At 46.6% G+C, this 22,507-nt stretch overlaps 1 protein-coding gene across 1 annotated transcript; it reads right to left on the reverse strand.

Annotated features, from left to right (window-relative positions):
* Window positions 1-4,834: 4,834 nt before the first annotated feature.
* TMEM240 (transmembrane protein 240) lies at window positions 4,835-20,756 on the reverse strand. Its single transcript, XM_061601919.1, has 4 exons — window positions 20,517-20,756; window positions 20,076-20,182; window positions 6,263-6,471; window positions 4,835-4,983 (listed from the first exon to the last, which is right to left on the reverse strand). Exons 1-4 carry the CDS (start codon window positions 20,754-20,756, stop codon window positions 4,835-4,837), a joined length of 705 nt encoding a protein of 234 aa, XP_061457903.1.
* Between the last annotated feature and the right edge of the window lie 1,751 nt (window positions 20,757-22,507).

Genomic DNA, 22,507 nt, shown 5'->3' on the forward strand with positions numbered 1-22,507 from the left:
AACTTTAGGCCCATTAATGTCAGTGGGTCTATTCTGAGTAGGAGTAATATTGGATAGAAAAAAAGACAAATGTAGGTCTTTGTCCCACCCACCCCCACAAGCAAAACCACAATAAATTATGCAAGCTGAGGGAAACAAATATGCCAATTTGCATAATTTATGCACAACAAGAATGTGCTTTTCCCAGTGTAAAATGCTGGACCCACCTGGGCACAGAATTTTATATAAAACACCCCCTCAACATCATTGCATTGAGACAAATTTTGTGAACGAAGAGGGTTCCCCTCTTTAAAATTATTTGGGTGTAATTTACGAACACATACAGCTACGTCACAAGCACACTCTGATCTTAATTTTAAAGGCAAAACAAAAAAGAAGAAACCCTCTTGCTGCAGAAGAGACAACTGGAAGTTCATGGGTTGAGTGTCTTGTGCAGAATGCCTGAATGGAAAAGCACTCGAAACGCAATCGTGGCAAGGGAAGGCATTTGAAAATCAGCTATGAAAATATAGATCTATGTATATAAATAAAGAGAAAGAGATATATAACCAAGGATGTACAGCGTACAGAGAGATCATTTGCAAATGGTTGTCTCTAAGTCCAGCTTAAACCCACTGCAAGCAATGGACATGATTAATTTAGGTCCATTCATTTCAATGGGTCCACTCTGAGTTGGATATAACCCAAAGCCTTCGGATGATTCTTCCACCCTGGATGCACGTGTATACACTCACACAAATTAATTGGTGAATCCGTTCTTCGGTAAGAACCAGCAAATCAAACAAGCCATAAGATTAGTGGGTTTAACTTTGGTGGTAAATGTTCCGTGTTTAGTTTTGTCAGGGTTTCCCCCCCCCCTTTTAATCACAGACATTGCAATCAAACAACAGAAGTAATCACAGACGTCGTCAATATTTTCAGGAGGGTCTGTCCAATTTGTGGGGGAGGGGGGTTGTAACATTAAACAAGTTGGGAGCACCTCTTTTTCAAAACACAAAGTCTGCAAAATTTTAAATCATAACAACCAGGGTGACATTTTCCCCCAGAGATGGCTGGTGACATTCACGGTGTCCCCTGGGACATCGTCTGTACCCAATGGACCTTCCCTTCAAGAAAGTGGGGCACACGATTTAGGACCCACAAGAGTTAAATGTGCTTAAAATAGAGTTGCCATCAACCATTTAGCATTTCCTTTGGGTTTCCGTATGTGAAGGTGTTTTCTTCAATACGCAACGTACTTTGAGGCAGAGAGCAAATTCAGCTTTTTAAAAATATATTAGCCCCCTACCCTGATTGGTGCAGCTCTGGTCCTCTGAAAAGAAGTTGAGAAAAAGGCACTGGTCTCTGCAAAAGCAAAACAGCTTCAGGCATAGAGCAGAACACCTGACATGCTATCAAATAAAATAAAAGCAAATCTTTTACAGCACCTTTGGATCATTCTGTCTTAATGGTTTAGTCCTATAACCTGCCAAGGTTTTAAACCAGGCTACATACCTGCACCACCCCCAGACTACTCAAAAACCCACCCACACCTACCTCCTTGATGCTCCCACGCATTCTTCTGATTCCATGAAGAGGGCAAGGGTTAATTGTCACAATGGCTGCTGTTGTTTTCACACGGGGGAAGCCACTACAGAGTGAAGCCCTTGAGGATGCTAGTTTCATAAGCACGACAACAGTTAGAGACAGCAATATCTGACCATCTGGCCCAGGGATAGTCAACATGGTCTCCTCTAGATCAAACTCCCCCATGAACCACTGAAAAATTGCTGATGCCCTGGCAGACCATTTAATGTTTTTTCTGCCTGTTGCGGCAATTGTCACGTACGGTGCCAGAGATGTCGTAGGACCTTCAAGTGAATCTTTCACTGCCTCTTTTCTTTCTCCCGGATTTTTGTAGTTTTTGCAATTTGCCTTCAGTAGAATTCAAATCGTAATGCAATGAAATACAATATAAGAAAGAAAAGAAGCAATAGAAAGACACTTCAAAATCAAAATGGATATTTAATGTGGACCTGACATTGAACTTGTCAAGGATGATCAATACCTCAGCACAGTCATTAACCAAAATGGAGACAATAGTCGAGAAATCAGAAGAAGGCTAGGACTGGGGAGGGCAGCTATGAGAGAACTAGAAAAGGTCCTCAAATGCAAAGATGTAGCATTGAACACCAAAGTCAGGATCATTCAGACCGTGGTATTCCCTATCTCTATGTATGGATGTGAAAGTTGGACAGGGAAAAAAGTGGATAAGAGAAAAATCAACTCATTTGAAATGTGGTGCTGGAGGAGAGCTTTGTGCATACCATGGACTGCAAAAAAGACAAATAATTGGGTGTTAGAACAAATTAAACCAGAACTGTCACTAGAAGCTAAAATGATGAAACTGAGGTTATCATACTTTGGACACATAACGAGAAGACCGGATTCACTAGAAAAGACAATAGTGCTGGGGAAAACAGCAGGGAGTAGAAAAAGAGGAAGGCCAAACAAGAGATGGATTGATTCCATAAAGGAAGCCACAGACCTGAACTTACAAGACCTGAACAGGGTGGTTCATGACAGATGCTGTTGGAGGTTGCTGATTCATAGGGTCGCCATAAGTCGTAATCGACTTAAAGGCACATAACAACAAGCCACGGACCACTGGAATAAAGCTTGTGGACCACCAGCATGAGACGGCCTCCAGCTACGATCAGCCTCAGCCAATAATCAGGGATGATGGTGGCTGTAGTCCAGAAACATCCAGTGGGTGGGTGGGTGAGTGGGTGAGGGCTTGTTGGCTATCCCTGGACTCTGGCCTGACCCCACCCAACTCCATCTTTCCAAACAGAAGGTGTTTCACCCCACAGTAAGCCAAGATCCTGGATCATCATGGCCTCAAACAAGGATTGGGAACCTTGTGGCCCTCCAGATGTTGTCCAATTGCAATTCCCTCCATCGCTAACCGTTGGCCATCTGACTGGGGCTAATGGGAGTTGTAGTACAACAACATCTGGAGGGCCACAACTTTCCCATTTCTGGCCTAGAGGAACGTCTGGATCTGATAAAGCAGGTGAGAGACCACAGCCCAATGGTAGCGCCCTTGCTTTGCATGCAGAAGTTCCCAGGTTCAATCTCCACCATCTCCAGTTGAAAAGGACTGAGCGACAGGAAAGCTGTAAGGGCACAGGAAGCTGCCTTATACTGAGTCAGACCATTGGTCCCTCCAGCCCAGTATTGTCTACACGGACTGGCAGAGGCTCCCCAGAGTTTCAGGCAGGGAGTCACTCCTGGCCCTACCGGGAGAAGCCAGAGATTGAACCACTGCCCCAGGCTCCTGCTGGGAGGAAGGGCGGGATATAAATCAAATAATAAATAAAAATAAAACCTAGGACCTTGCGCATGCAAAGCAGATGCACTCCCACTGAGCGACAACCCTCCTACCTCCTTCTCTGCCTGAGGCCCTGGAGATCCACTACCAGTCAGAGTAGACAATACCAGAGTAGATAGATAAAAGTCTGACCAGGAATAAAGCAGCATCCTCCATTCCCAAGTGACGTGTTGAAGCATGCACAAGACATCCCCCCCAATCCGTCGTTGGTTTGACTACAAGACCAATGGCTGATGGAATGAGCTGTCAAGTCAGTGCCCTGCTTCCCAACATGGGCTGTGGGCGAAAGGCAAAGTTATTCCAAAAGCCTGGCATTCAGCATTTTTCTACTACGAATCCCTTTGCGGTGCAATGCATATAAAGATTTGTCATTCTAGAGGCAGGCATACGTGAGCTGCTGACAGACTCCCAGAAGGCTGACATGATTGGAGAGAGCTGTCAACGGGCCCTCGATACGTTCCACAGAAGTGGCCAGTGGCTCCGATGCTAACGGGGCAATGGAATCAACTCTGGGTTTTCATCCAAACTTTCGAGGAGCTATCCAAGGTGCTGAACCTAGGTTTCAACGCCTTGGGCAGTTCCTCGAAAGTTCAGTCTAAAACCCAGAGTGGATTTTACTGTTCCACGGACATCAGAGCCACCGGCCACCTCTGCACAAAAACCGACGGAGGAACCTCACTGTGACTCACATCCAAGTTCTTCTGCCTCGGGCCCAACCTACTTCATTTTCCATGACAAGTCAGGGTTAGTTCTTCTGGAATGGTGAATATTCAGACAGGTTGAACTACAGCTCCTGTTAATTTTAGGAACACAACCAAAACAAAAATGGTGGCGGGGGCATTAGTGGTGACTCGATTTCAAAGCGACCAAAGATGGGACATGGTCTATTCTATGCACCGTAGCTACTGGACGTCAGGAACCTCAAGCCAAGTTTGCAATTGGAAACGCGACATAACCAGCGCTGGAAAGAATTGAGGGGGGGGAGGAGAGAAAGACAGGAGAGATGGGCACATCTTATGCTAAACATTGCATCTTCTGGCCGAACTCACCTACAAAGACTTTGAACGACGACAGATTTCCAAAAGAAAAGAACACAAAAAAATAACCAAACCGAACAAAAAAGATACGTCATTGGCGTTGCGGGACAAACCATCGAGAGAGCGACGGGCTGGAAGTACAATGCAAATTCTTTCTGTTTGTTTGTTTCTGTTTACATATATACAGAAGTCCACCAATAAAATGGTAACCACAGTGCAGCGTCTCGGGCACCTCACAGCCCGGACAGGGTTGAATTGTGCATTCTCGGTGTGCCGCACAGACACACACAGTGAAGGTAACTGAACGGAAGTCCTTCAGGCAGCATCCGTCGAGGAACAAGCAGACGGGTCACGATCCCCTTGACAGATAGCAAAAAAAGAAAGAAAGGTCAAGTTCTACAACCTCTCGACAGTCTTGGGTTTCTCAGAGGTGTCTGGGGCTGGGGTGCCCGTTATGGTACAGCTTCTGTTTGATGTGGACCATGTTTCCAGTAGACTCGTCGTACTGCCGGTGATGACGTTTCCTGAACTCCCTGAAGTTACAAAATTTTGGAATCCAGGACCAAGAGTTTTCTGGAAAGGGAAGAGAAATGGGGGTGGGGAGAGAGAGAGAGACCTCAGCATAACCTTGGCAAAGCTCAAAAACCCACCCTGAGTTTATGATGGGCTTCCCCATGAGCTGACCACCAAACACATTTCAGTGCAGGGTCCTCGATCCCAAATGTTCCTTGCATTTGGGAATCTCCATCCCCTGGACTTTGAAAGCATTCGTAATTCCATTTTATCACAATGGTTTTAGCACCCCGCACTTTCAATCCAAAAGTACCCTCAAGAAAGATATTCAAGCAGCCCAGGTGGAACCTCCAACAAATTGTTGCAGTATAGTGCTCCTGTTCAGGCTTCCAGGCAACCATGCCTTCTTCCATTTTTGCCTCAACTCGGGTTTTCCATTCCCCACACATTCGATCACCTGTGTGTGCTTGCTAAGCATGCTCATCCTCATCTGGAACCCTAACCCTAATCTCGGCTGCCATCTTGATTGATGGCAAACCTGCGTGCGCCCCAAACAACGACGGAAAGGTAGATGAAGAGGGGATAGCGGGGGGATGGCAGGCAGCGTGGAAGCTCCTGTCTTGCAGTCCGTGGATGCTTCCACGGATCGCGGAAGGGGAGCGGAGGGGCCCAGGGTGGGCTGGTGCCCAAGGGCCCTGGCATGCCTGGGGCCGGCCTTGGCCCTCGTGGCTCAGGAGAGAGAACAAAGACAGAGATGCCTCCTCTCTCCTCAGACAGTCGAAGAAGAAGACAAAGGAAGGAGGGGCAGGTCAGCTTCCCTGAGCATCTCAGTTTACAACGGAAGGAAGTTAGGTAGAGAAGAGCACAGGTAAAGGTAGGCCAGCCTAGCCAGCTGGAGGATCCAGACTCTATCTTCCTTCTGGAATACAAACAAAAGAACCTAAACAAGAGTTGCTCTTGCCTCACTTCCAACATTTTTAGACCCCAGTGGTGTTTTGTTCCAGAAGGAAAACGGCAAGTGCTAACTGGCTGAAATTTGGGGATGTTGTACAGGTTAAAATGTGCAACAACATCCTAGAAGGACACCCCTGTAGGTCCACTTTTGTGTAAACGACATAAGTAAAAGTGCACCTGGGGTCCAGATGGCCCCTAGAAATCAGGATAAATGCTACGATTGGGAAAAAATGAGAAACTCAGAGAACCAAAGCGGGCAGATCCTTCCATCCCTAGCAAGAGACAACCTTCAGCCTTCTCCAGCGCAGAAACACCCCTTCCCTCGACAGATCGGTGGCGACACATCAGAAATCCCTCCACAAGACACCAGCGAGGGTTCACTTACCATACCGTCGGCTTGTCCTCCACGCTCGTACGGCATAATGGAGCACCCCGTCCATCCAGACCAGAAACCAGCTTATGCAGAAGCCCAGTAAGAGTCCCAGCATCAGATCAATTTCCTGCTTGGTGACATTGTCAGTCACAAAGTAGTTCTCGGAAGAATCCACCACGGATTGGTCTCCGTCGTACGGGATGACGTAATGGACATGATGCCTGTTGGAGGAAGGTGAGGAGGAGAGCATCAAAAGCCGAAGGGCAAAAAGGAGAGGAAGTGGATTTGCAGCCATTAGAAAGTCTGCCCAAAGCCTATTCTGACGCCATCCTCAGGCAGTTGTCGGGGCCCTAGCAGCAGAATGGGGCCAACGCTCTCTTGCAGCTGGGGTCACTGAATCTGTCAAGGGTGTATTTAACATACATCAGTGGGTTGTGTCTAGGGATGGGCAAGGAATTCAATTCCATTTGCATTTCAAGCTGAACATATCAAATTCGCCCTTTCCAAAACGAGACGGGAACTGAAACGCAGCCATCCGTCCGAATCCGCACTTGACTGAATTTTTCAGCGCAGTTCTCCAACCAACGTTTACAAAAATGCTGTGTCAGAGGAAAGCGTGCGTAGAAACAAACATATGAATGAAAACAGCATGGCAGCATGCGTCCTGTGATGAGAAACGGCTTGCAAAAATGTGACCATAAGACTTGTGTTTATTGAGAGAAATATGCATGAAAATGACGGAGAATTTTCACAAGCATTTTAAAAAATATATATCACAAATCGCTGCAGAAATGTAGCTTTCGTCTAATTGATGTCCTACTTGGAGTAGACCCATTGAAGCCAACGAACGTGACTAACTTAAATTCATTACATTCGATGGGTCATCTCTGAGTAGGATTAAGTTAGACACTCCCAGATGTATGTTAAATCTCACCCCCCAGATTGACCCCATCCCCTTTGTTAGCAGCTCCTGCTCCCAGTGGTGACTCAGAGTCGCCATCTTTGCTTCCTGCAATTCCTCAGACGTTGAATCATTCCAGGCATCATAGAGGGAAATGGATCTGCTCTGAATAGGACTAGCGCTGGATACAACCCAACGTGATTGACAATGGGATGTATCCAAAGTTGTTTACTCAGAGCAGACCCATTGAAATAATTTTTTTATTTATTTATTGAATTTGTTAGTTGCTTTTCTGCACACGTATGTAGACTTACAGTTAATAAAAAATTAAAATTAAAGGAAAAGTTTAAAAAATACCTAGAAAGTTAAAAACATTCCTCCGCCCTCCCTATCAAGCACACACTGCAACTTGCTCTGTTGCCTATAATACAATGCTTCCTTGAAGCTTAATGTCATTGGGGTGGGGAGCTACAGAGAATCATAGAACCATAGAATAGTAGACTTGGAAGGGGCCTATAAAGCCATCGAGTCCAACCCCCTGCTCAGTGCAGGAATCCAAATCAAAGCATCCCCAACAGGTGGCTGTCCAATTGCCTCTTGAATGCCTCCAGTGTCGGAGAGCCCACTACCTCTCTAGGTCATTGGTTCCATTGTCGTATGGCTCTAACAGTTAGGAAGTTTTTCCTGATGTCCAGTCGAAATCTGGCTTCCTGCAACTTGAGCCCATTATTCCGTGACCTGCACTCTGGGACGATCGAGAAGAGATCCTGGCCCTCCTGTGTGTGACAGCCTTTCATGTACTTGAAGAGTGCTATCATATCTCCCCTCAGTCTCCTCTTCTCCAGGCTAAACATGCCCAGTTCTTTCAGTCTCTCCTCATAGGGCTTTGTTTCCAGTCCCCTGATCATCTTTGTTGTCCTCCTCTGAACCCGTTTCAGTTTGTCTGCATCCTTCTTGAAGTGTGGAGACCATAAGGTCTCAGAGGGCACATGTGTGCCCGGCAGTGTGCAGCCATGTTGGCGAGCCCTATTCTAAAAAAATGAACGGGTCATTCAAACAAGAAATGCGACCGTTGAAAATAAAATTAAAAAATGACGCAGTACCCAAGCAGGGAAAAGTCTCTTTGCCAAACATCCCAAAAGACGAGGCGAATTAAAAGGCAACAACCGTTCCTGTTGCTTTTGAAAAGGGCCAATCGATGGGATAATTTTCCTAAGCTGATCGCTGCTGATTGCAGCAAAAGCCAACAGATTAAGACAGGCCGGATGCCCTACACATACCATGCTCCAGGCTGCTGCCAAGGTCATTGGAAAGACCCCCATGAGGCTGTTCATGCTCCAGCATGTGATGTAGTGATTACACAAATCCATTCGCGCCAGCACTAATGTGGGAGGAGGGCTCGTCAGAATCACCCCTACATACAGTCATGTCCTTCTGCCTGCCTCGCTTGGCAGTGGAAATCATTCTATATCCGGACATCTGCCTGACATCTGGCTGATGCATTTGGTGTCTGGTGCAGAATTTGATGTCTGGTGCAAGACTCCTACTGAAGACCTTCCTCTTTCAACAAGCCTTTTAAGTAGAGACCTTATCCCAGTCTGTGTCTGGGTTGGAATTGCTTTTTAAGATGTTTTTTAAGCTTCTTTTTAAAAAAGTGGTGTTTTTGTATGCATTCGTTGACCGGAGAACTGCATTGCAAAACTGGGAGGAGTGCGAATTTCGATGGATGTGTTTTGGTTCATGCACTGTTTTGTAGAAAGGGAATTTTGGTAGGTTTGCTTCTCAATGCGAACTTACTCCACAGGGCTGTTGTATGGACAAAATTTGGAGGAAGGCACTGTGGAGCCATCCCAAGCCCCTTGGAGGAAGAGATTGGATAAAAATGTAACTAAAAAGAAGATTAAGAAAAACCAAATACATGAACCATGTCTGAAGGACTGCCTCAGTTTCCCATCTGTTTAATACAAGTTTCCCAGATCAGAAAAAAAGCAATCAAAATGATCAAGTGGATGCAACACCTCCCCTATGGAAATGGGAATGGACTGCCTTCAAGTTGATCCCAACTTATGGTGACCCTATGAATAGGTGTTCATGGTAAGCGGTATTCAGAGGGGGTTTCCCATCGCCTCCCTCTGAGGCTAGCTAGGGCCTGCTCAGCTTGCCACAGCTGCACAAGCCAGCCCCTTCCTTGTCCGCAACTGCCAGCTGGGGGGCAACTGGGCTCCTTGGGACTATGCCGCTTGCCCACGGCTGCACAGGTGGCAGGGCACGTCACCCCGAGCCACTCCCTGTGGGGGTGATCTTGAGCTGGCCCTTTACACCCAGGAAACACGAGTGGGGATTTGAACTCACAGACTCTGGACTCCCAGCCAGGCTCTCCTCCCCACTGTGCTATACCAGCTCCTCCCCTATGAGGAAAGATTAAAAGATTTGGGGCTTTTTAGTTTAAAGAAAAGGCAAGTAAGAGGAGACAGGTACATAAAATGTTGCACGGCCTGGAGAAATTGGACAAAGAAATGTTTGTCTCTCAAAGCACTAGAACTCAGGGATCACCAATGAAGCTGAATGTTGAAGGATTCAGGACAGGCAGAAGAGAAGGACTCCTTCACAAAGCACATAGTTAAATTCTGGGATTCATTCCCACAAGATATGGCGACGGGCACCAACAGGGATGGCTTGAAAAGAAGATCAGACAAATTCATGGAGCGTGAGGCTATTAATGGACACTAGCCACAATGGTGATGTTCTACCTCCACTGTCGTAGTCAGTATGCGCCCGAAAACCAGTTGCTGGAAACCACAGGAGGGGAGAGTTGCTCTCGCACTCCGCTCCTGCTCGTGGGCGTCCCAAAATGGGCATCTGGTTGGCCACTGTGAGAGCCTGGACTAGATGGGCCACTAGCCTGATCCAACAGGGCTCTTCCGATGTTCTGTTCAGCAAAACCTGTTGCCTTTTGTTTGCTTGTTTATTTGTCTTGGCATCCCTTCTTTTACTCAGAGACCATTTGTTCATTTGGAACACAAAAGACATGACTCGTGCTGGGCTGTTCGTATCACAATCTGCTTCTGAAAGCCCCCTTGCTTCGTTTGAAAAGTTTGCCATGTGACAAAAGTTCGGTCAACCTTCTTTGCATGACTTTTTTACATTATTGGAATATATTCCTAGAAGATTGCGAGAGCCAGTGTGGTGTAGTGGTTAAGGTGCTGGACTATGACCTGGGATACCAGGGTTCGAATCCCCACACAGCCATGAAGCTCACTGGGTGACCTTGGGCCAGTCATTGCCTCTCAACCTCAGAGGAAGGCAATGGTAACCCCCCTCTGAACACCGCTTACCATGAAAACCCTATTCATAGGGTCGCCATAAGTCAGAGTCGACTTGAAGGCAGTCCATTTCCATTTTTTCCTAGAAGATTGATTGATTGATTTTTTATGAGATTTATATCTGCCCTTCCTCCCAGTAGGAGCCCAGGGCGGCAAACAAATGCGCTCAAAACACTTTAACACATCATAGGAACAGGCTTTAAAATATATTAAAACAAAACAACCATTAAAAACATATTAAAACATTTTTAAAAACATTTTTAAAAACATTTTTAAAAGCTTTAAAAGATCTTTTATAAAAACAGATTTAAAAACAGATTTAAAAGCAATTCCAACACAGAGCAGACGGTGCATTCTATTCTATTAGATACGGACATTGGGCGGTACTCACGGTAGACCTATTAAAGTCAATAGACTGTGTTTTTAAATTGCTTTTTTAAAAGGTGTTTTTAAATTTGTACATTTCTTTTTAATGGTTGTAATGGTTGTAAACCGCCCAGAGATCTTCAGCTCCGGGGAGGTATACAAATGCAATAAATTAAATAAATAAATAGACATGACTACCTTAGGTTCATTCATTTCAGCAGGTCTACTCGGAGCAGGGCCTAGCTGAACACAACCTGTTTCATATTTGTAATGCACCACAAACAAATTTTAAAACATTCCCATACAGCAGGAATGGAGAACTTCAGGTGCAGGGGCCAACCGCAGCCCTCCAGGCCTATGAATATGGCCCTCGGAACTCTCCCCAAACCACGCCCCTCCCCAACCCGGCTCTGCCCCCTACTGGAGAATGTGTCCTTGACCGTCCATCGTGCTTGCCGGGATAGTGGGTGTTGAGATTAGCCTAAACATTTACACAAATCGCTCTGCCGACTTGTGCCTCTGGCATGCGGCCCTCAGCAGGTTGCCCAGAAGAGAAGGTGGCCCTCAGGCTGCCAAAGAGTCCCCAATTTTGCTGCAGGGCATTGGAATGAAGAAAAACAGAAGGCAAAAGGTGCCATTTGAGTATGGAGAAGCCACTGCATCCTCAGGGAAGCAGGAAGCGACATTATCGTGGGTCGGACTAACTGACTCTCTACCCCTGTGCGTTGTGTACTCAGACAACGTATGGCTAGACAGGTGATGGTCCTCAGAGTCATAGGCAGAGGTCTTTTCTGTCACCTGCTGCCTCAGGGGTGGGGAACATTGGTTCAGCTCGAGGGCCATACTGCCTCGTGGAGCACCTTCCGGGGGCCATGTGCCAGTGGTGGGCAGGGTCACAAGGAAAAGTAGGCGGAGCAATGGATGTGTATAGTAGGCTAATGCCTGTCAGGTCCTTCATCAGGGAATTCTACAAATAATTCTTTTTGAAAAAAAGTACAAATAAAAATATTTCAACCACAAAATTGTCTCTTAGAAAGTATACAGAAATCCTAAAAACTCTGTGTGCACGGTGTTGATGTATCGTAACAGGTTGGAAAAAGATGCACTTGCATTCCAGCCCTGCCAAAATCAGATGTTTCCATCTGCCCGGCCAAAACAGACATCGCTCCATCCATCCCACAAGAGGCATTCGCACAGTTCCAGGACTCAAGCCAGCTAGGCAAAAGCCCTCCAGGAGCGCACGCCGAGGGCCACGTGTACAGGCCGGGAAGTTTGCATTCGGCCCCTAGGAATGAGGCTCACTATCTGCCTGTGCTACTGTTTGGTCATTCTTTTTTTTAAAAAAAGCTGAAGGTGCTAGAGATTGACTTTCTGCATGCAAAGGAAATGCTCTATTGCTGAGCGATGCTCTTCTCCCACAATTTTAAAGGGAGAGGGGCTGCAGGTCACATCATAGGAGCATACAAAGCTGCCTTCTACTGAGTCAGAGTCCTGGTTCCTCTAGCTCAGTATTGTCTGCACTGACTGGCAGAGGCTGTCCAAGTTTTCAGACCGGGAACATTTCCAGCCCTACCTGGATTGAACCTGGGACCTTCTGTACAGGGGTGTAGTCGTCCAGGGTCTCAGGGGGGTCTTAGACTCTTTACTTTTTTGGGAGCAGGGTCCCAATGTCTCCAGCATCCTACGAGCCAATTAGCATGAAAAGGGAGCGTGTTAGCCACTGAGAAGAGTCTTCTAACAAGCTTCCTTGTCCTTTCCTGCTGATTGGAGCCAATCAGAGTGAAAGGAGGGGAGATCAGCCACTGAGAAGACTCTTTTCAATAGCTAACACTCTCCTCTTCCATGCTTATTGGCTCCTAGGGACGTCCATTGTTGTGGAAGAAGGAATTAACAAGGATCTCATTCTCAACCCAGCAGCATAAAAAGGGGGGCGTGGCTGTGACTCTCATGAAGGGACCCTGGGCTTCTGAATTTTCCACTGCACTACCACTTCTGTGCCCAAAACTAGGACTCTGCCACTGAACTAGGGCCCTTCCACTCTCCATCAAACCCTGACCTCCGCATAGATCTGCCCACCTCTCCTGTGCACAGGTCAAACTGCCCGCCATGAATTTTTACACGAGGCTTTTGTGTGTGTATGTTTTAATTGTTTTGGCTCTTTCAAAGAAATTAATTTACAATTCTGCTTTGAGGGATGTTAGATTTGGCTTGAAAGACTGGTTTTTCTCCCAAACACGGCGACTCATATCTATAAAGCTAATAGAAGGACAAGGAAAAAAGCACTTGGCTCTCAGTGGGAGAGCTATTCCAGGAAAGTACAGGAAATAATGGAGATTTTTTTTTACAAAATAAAATAGCTTGCCCTCCCAAGAAAGCATAGACTGTTAAAGCAGGTCGCCTCCGCATTGTAGCAGATAAAGATGAAGAATCAATGGTCTTTTCCCTTTTAAGACAATTGCATTTCCTCACCCACACCCCACCCGCAAAGGCAACAGAATATATATTTCTCATCAGGATGGAGAAATAGGTTTATTTTTAATTACTTTTTGAAAGAATCAGTGCTATCAAAAAGGTTAAAGTCAATTCAGTTGAGGTGACTGTTTTGAATGATTCTCTTGTGGATTTAGAGAATTTATCAAGCGCTTTGTGAAAAAGTTCTCCAGGGAGATTAAAAGGATAGCTTCTTTCGCACAGGCTGACGAAGCCTCTGCCATTTTTCACAAGGTGTGTGATATTCTGACCTTTGTCTCTGCACCGGTACGGATATTCTGAATCTAAAGAGCGTTAGCTAAGAGAAATGGGACCTGCAGCCAGGAACGGATTTCCCCAATCTTAAATTCAGTTCTCTGCATTTTTGCAGCAATTTGCTAAAAAAACACCACATTTTCTTAATCCTCATGAAAATTCATCAGCAAAGTCATCCTAATAAACACATTTTTTGGCTAAAAGAGTGGGAAGGATAGCTCAGTGGTAGGACCCCTGCAACAGGCCGACCTGGAGAGGGACCTGGGAAGCTTGGCGGTCCCTCCTCCTTAGAGATGCCAAGGATGGAACGTGGGGTCCTCACCATGCAAAGAAGATGCTCTGCCCCTGAGCTATGGCCATGTCCTTAAGAGGAACACAGGAGGTTACGTTACACCAAGAGAATGTCCCAGGTTCAATCCCAGGAAGGGCTGGGGAAGAGCAAGGTCTGACACCCTGGAGAGCTGCTGCCAATCTGTGTAGACCCATCTTCTTCAACCTGATGCCCTCCAGAAAGGGGAGACTGGTGGCTCCCACTTCAGTGGGGCCAGTAAATATGCTCTGGGTTTTCACCTGAACTTTCAAGCAGCTGTCCAAGGTGCCAAAAGCGATTCCTCTAACGTTTGGACTAAAACCCGGAGCGATTCGCTGCCCTGCTGACATCAGAGCCATCAGTCTCCGCTGCCTCCAGATGTTTTAGAACAACTTCAGCCAGCCACAGCTTGATGGAAGTTGTCCTTTCAAAACCTCTGGAGGGACCCAGGTTGGGGAGGGCTGCTAGAGGTAACATTGAGCTGGACGGACCACTGATCTGACCGGGCATAATTCAGCTTCCTACAAGAGAGGAGGTCCTCGGAAGCCACTCAAAGGAAATGCTGAGAAAGTAGAGCTTTGAGCAATCTGGACATCCAAGGGCCTCAGAGGTCAAGTCCGGCACTTTAAGACTGGCCTTGGAAACAAATCGGCAACCGGTCCAAGGGATGCAAGCCCTAGAGCAGGGTTGGCCCCTCCACACATTGCTGGACTCCAGCTCCCATCATCTCTGACCACTGGTCATGCTGGCTGGGGCCTGATGGGAGCTGGGGGTGGCCCTGGCTGTCTGCTGTCTCCTCCTTCTCAGTCCCAGAGTTGCCTTTGTAGAACTCAGTGGGGGGGAGGAGGAGGATGGGGCAAAAGTAAAATTCACAGGCTCCGCCTATGATCGGCTTTGGCTCCGCCGGTCATTGGCTCTGGCCCCGCCTGCTTTTGGGCTCCCTGCTTTCCGCCCTGCCAGCCTCAGATGGGCACCAGCTGCCGCTGGCTGGAACAACTTTGCAGCTCCCGGGCCTCCTTGAGGTTCCTGTTACTGCTCTTGGACTTGTGACCCTTGGCCTTTGCTCCTAGACCAGATTTATTCCTGCTAACCCTTTGCCTTGTCAGAACTCCTGGACTGCCACCAAGTCTGTGCCACGCATCTGCTTTAATCACGTATCACTCATAAATGCACTGGACTTAGGACATAAGAAACTGCCTTAACCTGAGTCAGACCGTCCGCCCATCTACTTACACTGACCGTCAATGGCTCTCCAGGGTTTCATGAAGGGGACATTCCCAGCCCTACCTGGAGATTGAACTGGGGACCTACTGCATTCAACTACCGCTGAGCTACATCCTTCCCTGTAGGCATGCTTTGGGAGGGCGCCAGGATACAGGGTGTGCTAACCTGGAAGGCAGGTTTATTGTTGTTGTTATGTGCCTTCAAGTCGATGTCAACTTATGGCGACCCTATGAACCAGTGACCTCCAATAGCATCTGTCATGAACCACCCTGTTCAGATCTTGTAAGTTCAGGTCTGTGGCTTCCTTTATGGAATCAGTCCATCTCTTGTTTGACCTTCCTCTTTTTCTACTCCCTTCTGTTTTCCCCAGAATTATTGTATTTTCTAGTGAATCATGTCTTCTCATGATGTGCCCAAAGTATGAGAACCTCAGTTTCATCATTTTAGCTTCTAGCAATAGTTCTGGTTTAATTTGTTCTAACACCCAATAATTTGTCTTTTTCATGGTCCATGGTATGCACAAAGCTCTCCTCCAACACCACATTTCAAATTAGTTGATTTTTCTCTTATCCGCTTTTTTCACTGTCCAACTTTCACATCCATACATAGAGATCGGGAATACCATGGTCTGAATGATCCTGACTTTGGTGTTCAGTGATACATCTTTGCATTTGAGGACCTTTTCTAGTTCTCTCACAGCTGCCCTCCCAAGTCCTAGCCTTCTTCTGACTTCTTGACTATTGTCTCCATTTTGGTTAATGACTGTGCCGAGGTATTGATCATCCTGACAAGTTCAATGTCCTTGTTGTTGGAAGGCAGGTTAGGAACCTTTTAAATCATTTCAATACACAAGTCCCTGAGTTCCTACACCTTGCCCAACTCTCTATTCTGTGCCCCTCTACTCTTAACTGGGAATTAGGAACGGGGGAGAAATTCAATCCAAATCAGGTTTAAACCCAAAGCTATCAAATTCACACTTTCCACAACAATATGAGGATCAAAACACAGCCATTCAAAATTCACGCTGATCTGAATACTGCGATGCAGTCCTCCAGCCAAACAGTGTTGACAAAATGCAAATTTCAGGGGGGAAGTGTGCATAAAACATGAATTTATCAGTGCAAATGACATACAGAAATGCTTGCAAAAAAAAGGTGTGTATTAGTCAAAGCTGCAAAGAAAACGGTGTGTATGAGGAGAAATCTGCGCAAAAAATGTTGATGGGTTTTCATAAAGATTGGGGGGGGGGAAATCACAAAAAGCCATGGAAATGGGGAGAATTTAATTTAAGCCTGAGAAAACAAGAAACAGAGAGAATTGACTTTCCATCCCTACTGGGGATATTTGGGCAGCCAGAGCGGAAATAAATAGCAGAAAGACGTGACCTTGAGGTTCATCCCAACAGGAATCCTCCATTTTAATCTCTCCGTCCCATCGAAGGGGTTGTCAGAAGATGAAGGAGAGTCATTTCCGGGCGCAGCCCAAAGCAATTGAGTGAACACCATTTTAATTGCTTATGGCAGATGGGAGTCTTTATTTATTTATTTTTGTTAAAGCTCCTCCATTAATATGCCTTTTGGACTAATTAATATACAGAGGACCATCGCCACAGGCCAACTGGCATGATGGTCCACAGTGGACACATAAGGAGAATGGACACAAACACTCAAGGTGGAACCACAAGCCAAGCTTTCCAGTTCTTACATCACAGTCCCGAGAATCAGTGCACAGAGAAGCAATTCTCTCTCTTTCCACTCTGTGATTTGTCAGGCAAAGGGGGTCACTACTTTCCTACACCAATCTCACATAGGGATGGGGGAGGAGAAATTCAGTTGTTTGCTTTTAAAACTGAATTTATCAAAGTTGCACTTTCCAAAACAATATGAGAATCGAAACACAGCCATCCTTTGAAATTCACACTTAATCTGAATTTTGCAATGCAGTTCGCCAAGCAAGCAATGTTTACAAAAATATATGCTCAATATGAACATACTGGTGAAAAGAACATACAAAAAGGCATTCTGCAAAAATGTATACACTAGTCAAAAATGCATACAAAAATGTATTTATTAGGAGAAATTCACACTAAATGCTGAAGAATTTTCATGAGAATTTTTTTTAAAAAATTGCACATTGCTGCAGAAATGTGGAGAATCAAATTTAACATGAGAAGAATGAGAAACTGAGAAAACCAAAACTCACAGATAATTCCATCCCTAATCTCAAGTACTTAAAAAAAAAATCCATTCAGGTCTTTCAAGGGAAGGGGAGGGATAAAAATGTGGATCTAAAAACAAAACTCAGACAACTCTGGTTCAAGTCCCAGAAATCACTGCCTCTTGAACAAAGATGGCACAGGGTCTGCGGTTATGCTGACATCCACCTTCCCAAAAAGCTACAGAGAGTTCCACAATAGCACTTCCCTTTAGGAGGGCTTCTGATTGTTGGGTTGTATCCACCTTAAATTCTACTCAGAATAGACCCACTGAAAGGAATGGCTCTAAGTGAGCCATGCCCATTAACTTCAGTGGGCCTACTCTGAGTAGAACCAGCATTGGATGCAACCCATCGGAGCAGCAGCCACAGTCTAAACCAGTCTGGACCCTCCAGATGTTGCTGAAGTGAAACTCCCTTCATCCCTCACCATTGGCCATGCTAGCTGAGGCTAATGGGAGCTGTAGTTCAGCCACATCTGGAGAGCCAAAGGCTCCCCACACCTGGTTTAAATCATCAGAGGACAAATGTTCTTTTCTCCCTAAACAAAAAGAGCATCACAAACCAGAGGCACAGCTCTGGAAACCATATTCCCCACTTATCCTAATGTCAGACTCTTTGCAGCACCCCTATCCTGGCCCACCTTAATGTGACTGCTGCGTGACAAGAGCTTTGCCAAATGACAACTGTGAAATCATAGGCTGCATGCACACCATATATTTAAAGTGCACTGAAAGCACATGACATCCCCCCCAAGAATCCTGGGAACTGTAGTTTGTGAAGGGTGCTGGGAATTTCAGCTCTGTGAAGGGTAAACGATTTGTAATTGTTGTTTGCTTCTGTTGTAAGCCACTGTGAGTACAGGTTTTTTTTTGGTAAGTCGCTTTGAGTTCCTTTTTGGAAAAAAAGCAACTAATAAATATTATTAATAAATAAATAAACATAAATAAACTACAGCTCCCAGGATTCTTGGAGGGGGGAGTCTTGGGCTTTCAATGTGCTTACAATGTATGGTGGGTATGCAGCCAGAGTGTTGCTGTTCCATCATGAAATCCACAGCCAAAATGGAAATGGGCTGCCTTCAAGTCGATCCTGACTTATGGTGATCCTATAAATAGCGATTTCATGGTAAGCGGTATTCAGAGGAGGTTTCCCATCACCTCCCTCTGAGGCTAGTCCTCCCCAGCTGGCGAGGGCCTGCTCAGCTTGCCACAGCCGCACAAGCCAGCCCCTTTCTTGTCCGCAACTGCCAGCTGGGGGGTAACTGGGCTCCTTGGGACTATGCAGCTTGCCCACAGCTGCACAGGTGGCAGGGCACGTAGCCCCTGAGCCACTCACTGTGGGGTGACCTTTAGCTGGCCCTTGGCACCCAGGAGACACGAGCGGGGATTTGAACTCGCAGACTCTGGACTCCCAGCCAGGCTCTCCCCACGGGGCTATACCAGCTGTGTCTTGCTGTTCCATCATGAAATCCAGAGCCAGGGCATCCCCAAATGATGGGCCATCACCCCTTAAGGAAATTATTTCTGTTGCTTAGCTGTTCTCACCGTTGCAGCCTTTATCCTAATGTTCAACCACAATCTACCTTCCTCCAACTTCAGCTCATTAGAGCTAGTGCTGCCCTCTGGGATAGCAAAGGAGCAGTCTTTGCCTTATCTAGGCCATAGTGCAATGCTGGAGCTACTGTTTTGCATGCAGAAGGTTGCAGGTTCAAACCCCAGCCTCTCCAGGTAGGACTGAGAGAGACCTTCATTTGAAACCTAAGAGAGCCGCTGCCGGTCAGTGCAGACAATACTGATCTAGATGGACCGACGTTCTGACCTGCTCGAAGGCAGCTTCCTATGTTCATTACAAGTGCCGAATCCTCAAATATTCACAAAGCATCTGAGAAAGTGACACAGCCAACAGTACCAAGTGTAGAGATTCATCCTTCCCTTCAAGGTGGCTGTGGTTTTTTGGGGGGGCTAAATCTGCTCTGGCCCAGAGAGATAAATCAGAGCACCTGGATTACATCAAAGGTTCCTCTGGTCCCAACGTTCTGTCTTCTAACAGTGGGAAAGTCAAGATGCCACTTGAGAAAAGCACAAGCAAAACACAAAAGGGGCAACCTGCCTTAGTTGGTTGTTCCCAGAATTTGGTGCTCAGAGATAGACTGCTTCTGGAAACGGAGGTTCCATTTCCCCCATAGAAACAGTAAATAGTGGTCTTCTCCATGAGTCAGTTTAATCTTGTCTTATTTTTTTAAGCCTTCTAAGTCAGCAAACATCAGCACACCTTGTAAAAGTGAACCCGTACATATACATCAGTCGATTGATTATATGATGAGAGCTGCGAGGCTCAGCTATGGGTCAAGATGTCCCTAGTTAAATCTCACTTGATATAAGCTCACCAGGTGAGTCTCTCTTTCCCCGGCACTTTTTTCAGCCTTCAATAAATATATTCTCATACTGACCTACCTAACAGGGTTGTTGTGGAGCTTACAAGAAGAGAGTGCATTGAAGAAGCATAAGTATTACTACTGAGAGGGGTATAATCGTTCAATAGATTCGAGAGACTGCTAGGAACATTCCACAAAATTTGCAAAATCCAGCACAGGGACGTAAAAAAAACAGGGACGTTGCATGAACACATTTCTCTCTGCCTCCTCACTCCCAACGGGAGGTGAGAAATGCAGTTCCTCCCCCCCCAACAATTTTTTTGTGGTGGTGGGATGATGCATGGCACGGCAGCCGTGCGACTTACCTTCCACAGTTGCAGTGGCAAACTCGATCTTCGCCTCTCAAATGCGGTAAGATGTAATTGTGAAATCGGTCCAAGAGTGCATTCATATCCATCAAGCACGCAATTGCCTGTTTTAAAAAAAACAACCAGAGACAGACACACACAAAAACCATAAGACATCTGGTCAGGTCTGGAGGTGTCAGAATAAAACAGTCACTCGCACTGGATTGTGAAAAATAACCGTTTTTAAAAATTAAAAATAAAACAGGCCCGTAAAAGAATTGCTTGCTCTTAAAAATGGTATTTTGCACACACAGACACACACTTTGAACAGAGCCACAAAGCGAACAGACCAGGTACACGCACAGCTACAGGAGAAGACCCCACGATCAGACATAAGAATGTGGGGAGGGGAAATAGCAGAGGGGGGGAAACACAGAGGAAAAATAAGGCGCTTCTTACCATAACAATAGAGGCCCCCAGGATCATAAATATCATTGTGTTTGCATTCATGGACATCGACTGGAAATGGACAGCTGCCGTGTCACTCCCCCCCAGCCCACCCCCCACCCACTTGCCCAAAAGAAAAAAAGAGAAGAAGGGATGCCAGGTTTTCCTGTAGAGGTCAGAGATGGTCAGATACAAGGTCTTCAAACCAATCTGCAGTCCTAGAGGCTCCTGGGCCCCCCACCTTCCAAGCATACACAAATGTGCTCTCCTATTTTTGCATCCAAGAGGGATCCTTCTGGGTGGGTCTTTTTGGGGGGGTGAGGGGGGGTCGCTTCACCCTCTCTCCTTCCCTTTCCCTGGATTAGTCCAAACTATAGATGTAATCCAGAGATGGAGAGATTCCTAGGGCAAATCAGGCGATGCCTTGAACCCGCACCGCGGAAAGGTCCACCACATCACAGCACCGCGCTGCCGGAGCACATCACCAGGGAGAGAGAAATGGATCCAGTCCAAAAATAAGAAATAAAACAGAGAGAGAGATTTCCAAAACACCCAAAAACACCCACCCCCACCCCCCAACAAAAATCCAACATGCACAGGGAAACAGAGTGTGAGAAATCAGGAAGAGGAGAGGGTGGTGCTTTGGGGGCCATTCAGAAGACACTCGGAGGCATAAAGGCATCCTCCTCGCCTCCTCGCTCGCCCACCCTCAGAACTAAAAAGGTAAAAAAACCCCGTCCTTTGGGGACAGCGAGTGGCACAAAGGAACAGGAGGAAGAAAAAAATATATTATTTTTTAAAAAAAATGCTTTCCCGTGTCTGATTCCCCCCTTTCTCCTCTTAGCAAGGGGGAAAATGGGTGAAGGAAGCTGTCAGCAGGATAAGGTGGTCGTGGGCATCGACTGGCGTCATGATGCTGGAGTCCTTGCACAAGAGAGCCGCTTGCTCCCTCGTTCCATTTGCTGGGAAGGAGGAGGGGGGGAAGCCCCTGGCGGGGAGGGAAAAAGCGCACACCACCCGGGAAGGCAGAATCAGAGCCAGCCTCTGGGATCTTCTCGCCTGTGTGTGTATGTGTCTGTTTCCGTAGCGGGGGGGGCTCCAAACGTGACCCGGGGATGGATTTTGGAAGCTGCACTCTCTCCATCACCCCCACCCCACTTTCCATCTCTCACCTCTCTCTATATCTCTTCCCTCCCCATCCAACCCCCGTCTGGGTGACATTGAACCTGGAAGAATGCCTTCTGCACCATGCATATCAGTGAGATGGCTTTAAAAATGTTTTAAGGGGGGGAGGGAGAAACGGGAGGGGGGTTAACAATTCAACACACGCACACGTAGAGGCACAAGCGCTTTCTAAAGGAGTCAGCCTGAGAGATTCTCCAAATCAGTTTTTTAAAAATCATCATAGCCCTTCCCTTCTCCCAGCCGTCTCCCCCCCCCGCAACAATCCAGCCCCGCCCAGCCCAGGGAATTTAAGATGAGGGACGACAGGGCGGATTCCACCCTCCTTTGGATTTTTTTTTTTAAAGGGGGGTGCTTTCGCTGCTTGGGAAAAGAGGCTGGAATTGGGTCTGGTCGATTTCACCCCAGGAAATTAACAAGCCCCCCCCTCGCTTTCGCACTCTCCCCTTCCCTCCCACCCCTTTGCATACAGAAAGCTTCTTTTTTTACCTATTTGAGGTGGCGCCGTTCCATCTTAAAGACTCCTTGCTTAAACTGAGGAAGAGGGAAAAGAAATAATAATTACAATAATTAAAAAAAAAAACCACCAACGCTGCAGATCCTGTCTCTGTGTTTAATAGATTCCCTTCTCTGCCTGCACAATCCCCCCCCCTCCTCCTTTAATCAAAATGGTGCTTGATCAAATTTGGAGTCATTCTCTTCCTCCTCTCTTAGCATCTCTGCTTGGGTGCCGGCGGCATCCGAAAAACCACCACACCTCTCTCCGGTCTTGCCCTGGAAATCCCTGTTGGGGAGGAGGCTTCCTTCAAATCCCTCTCACT

Source organism: Rhineura floridana, chromosome 18 (assembly GCF_030035675.1).
Source record: "Rhineura floridana isolate rRhiFlo1 chromosome 18, rRhiFlo1.hap2, whole genome shotgun sequence".
Lineage (NCBI taxonomy): Eukaryota > Metazoa > Chordata > Lepidosauria > Squamata > Rhineuridae > Rhineura > Rhineura floridana.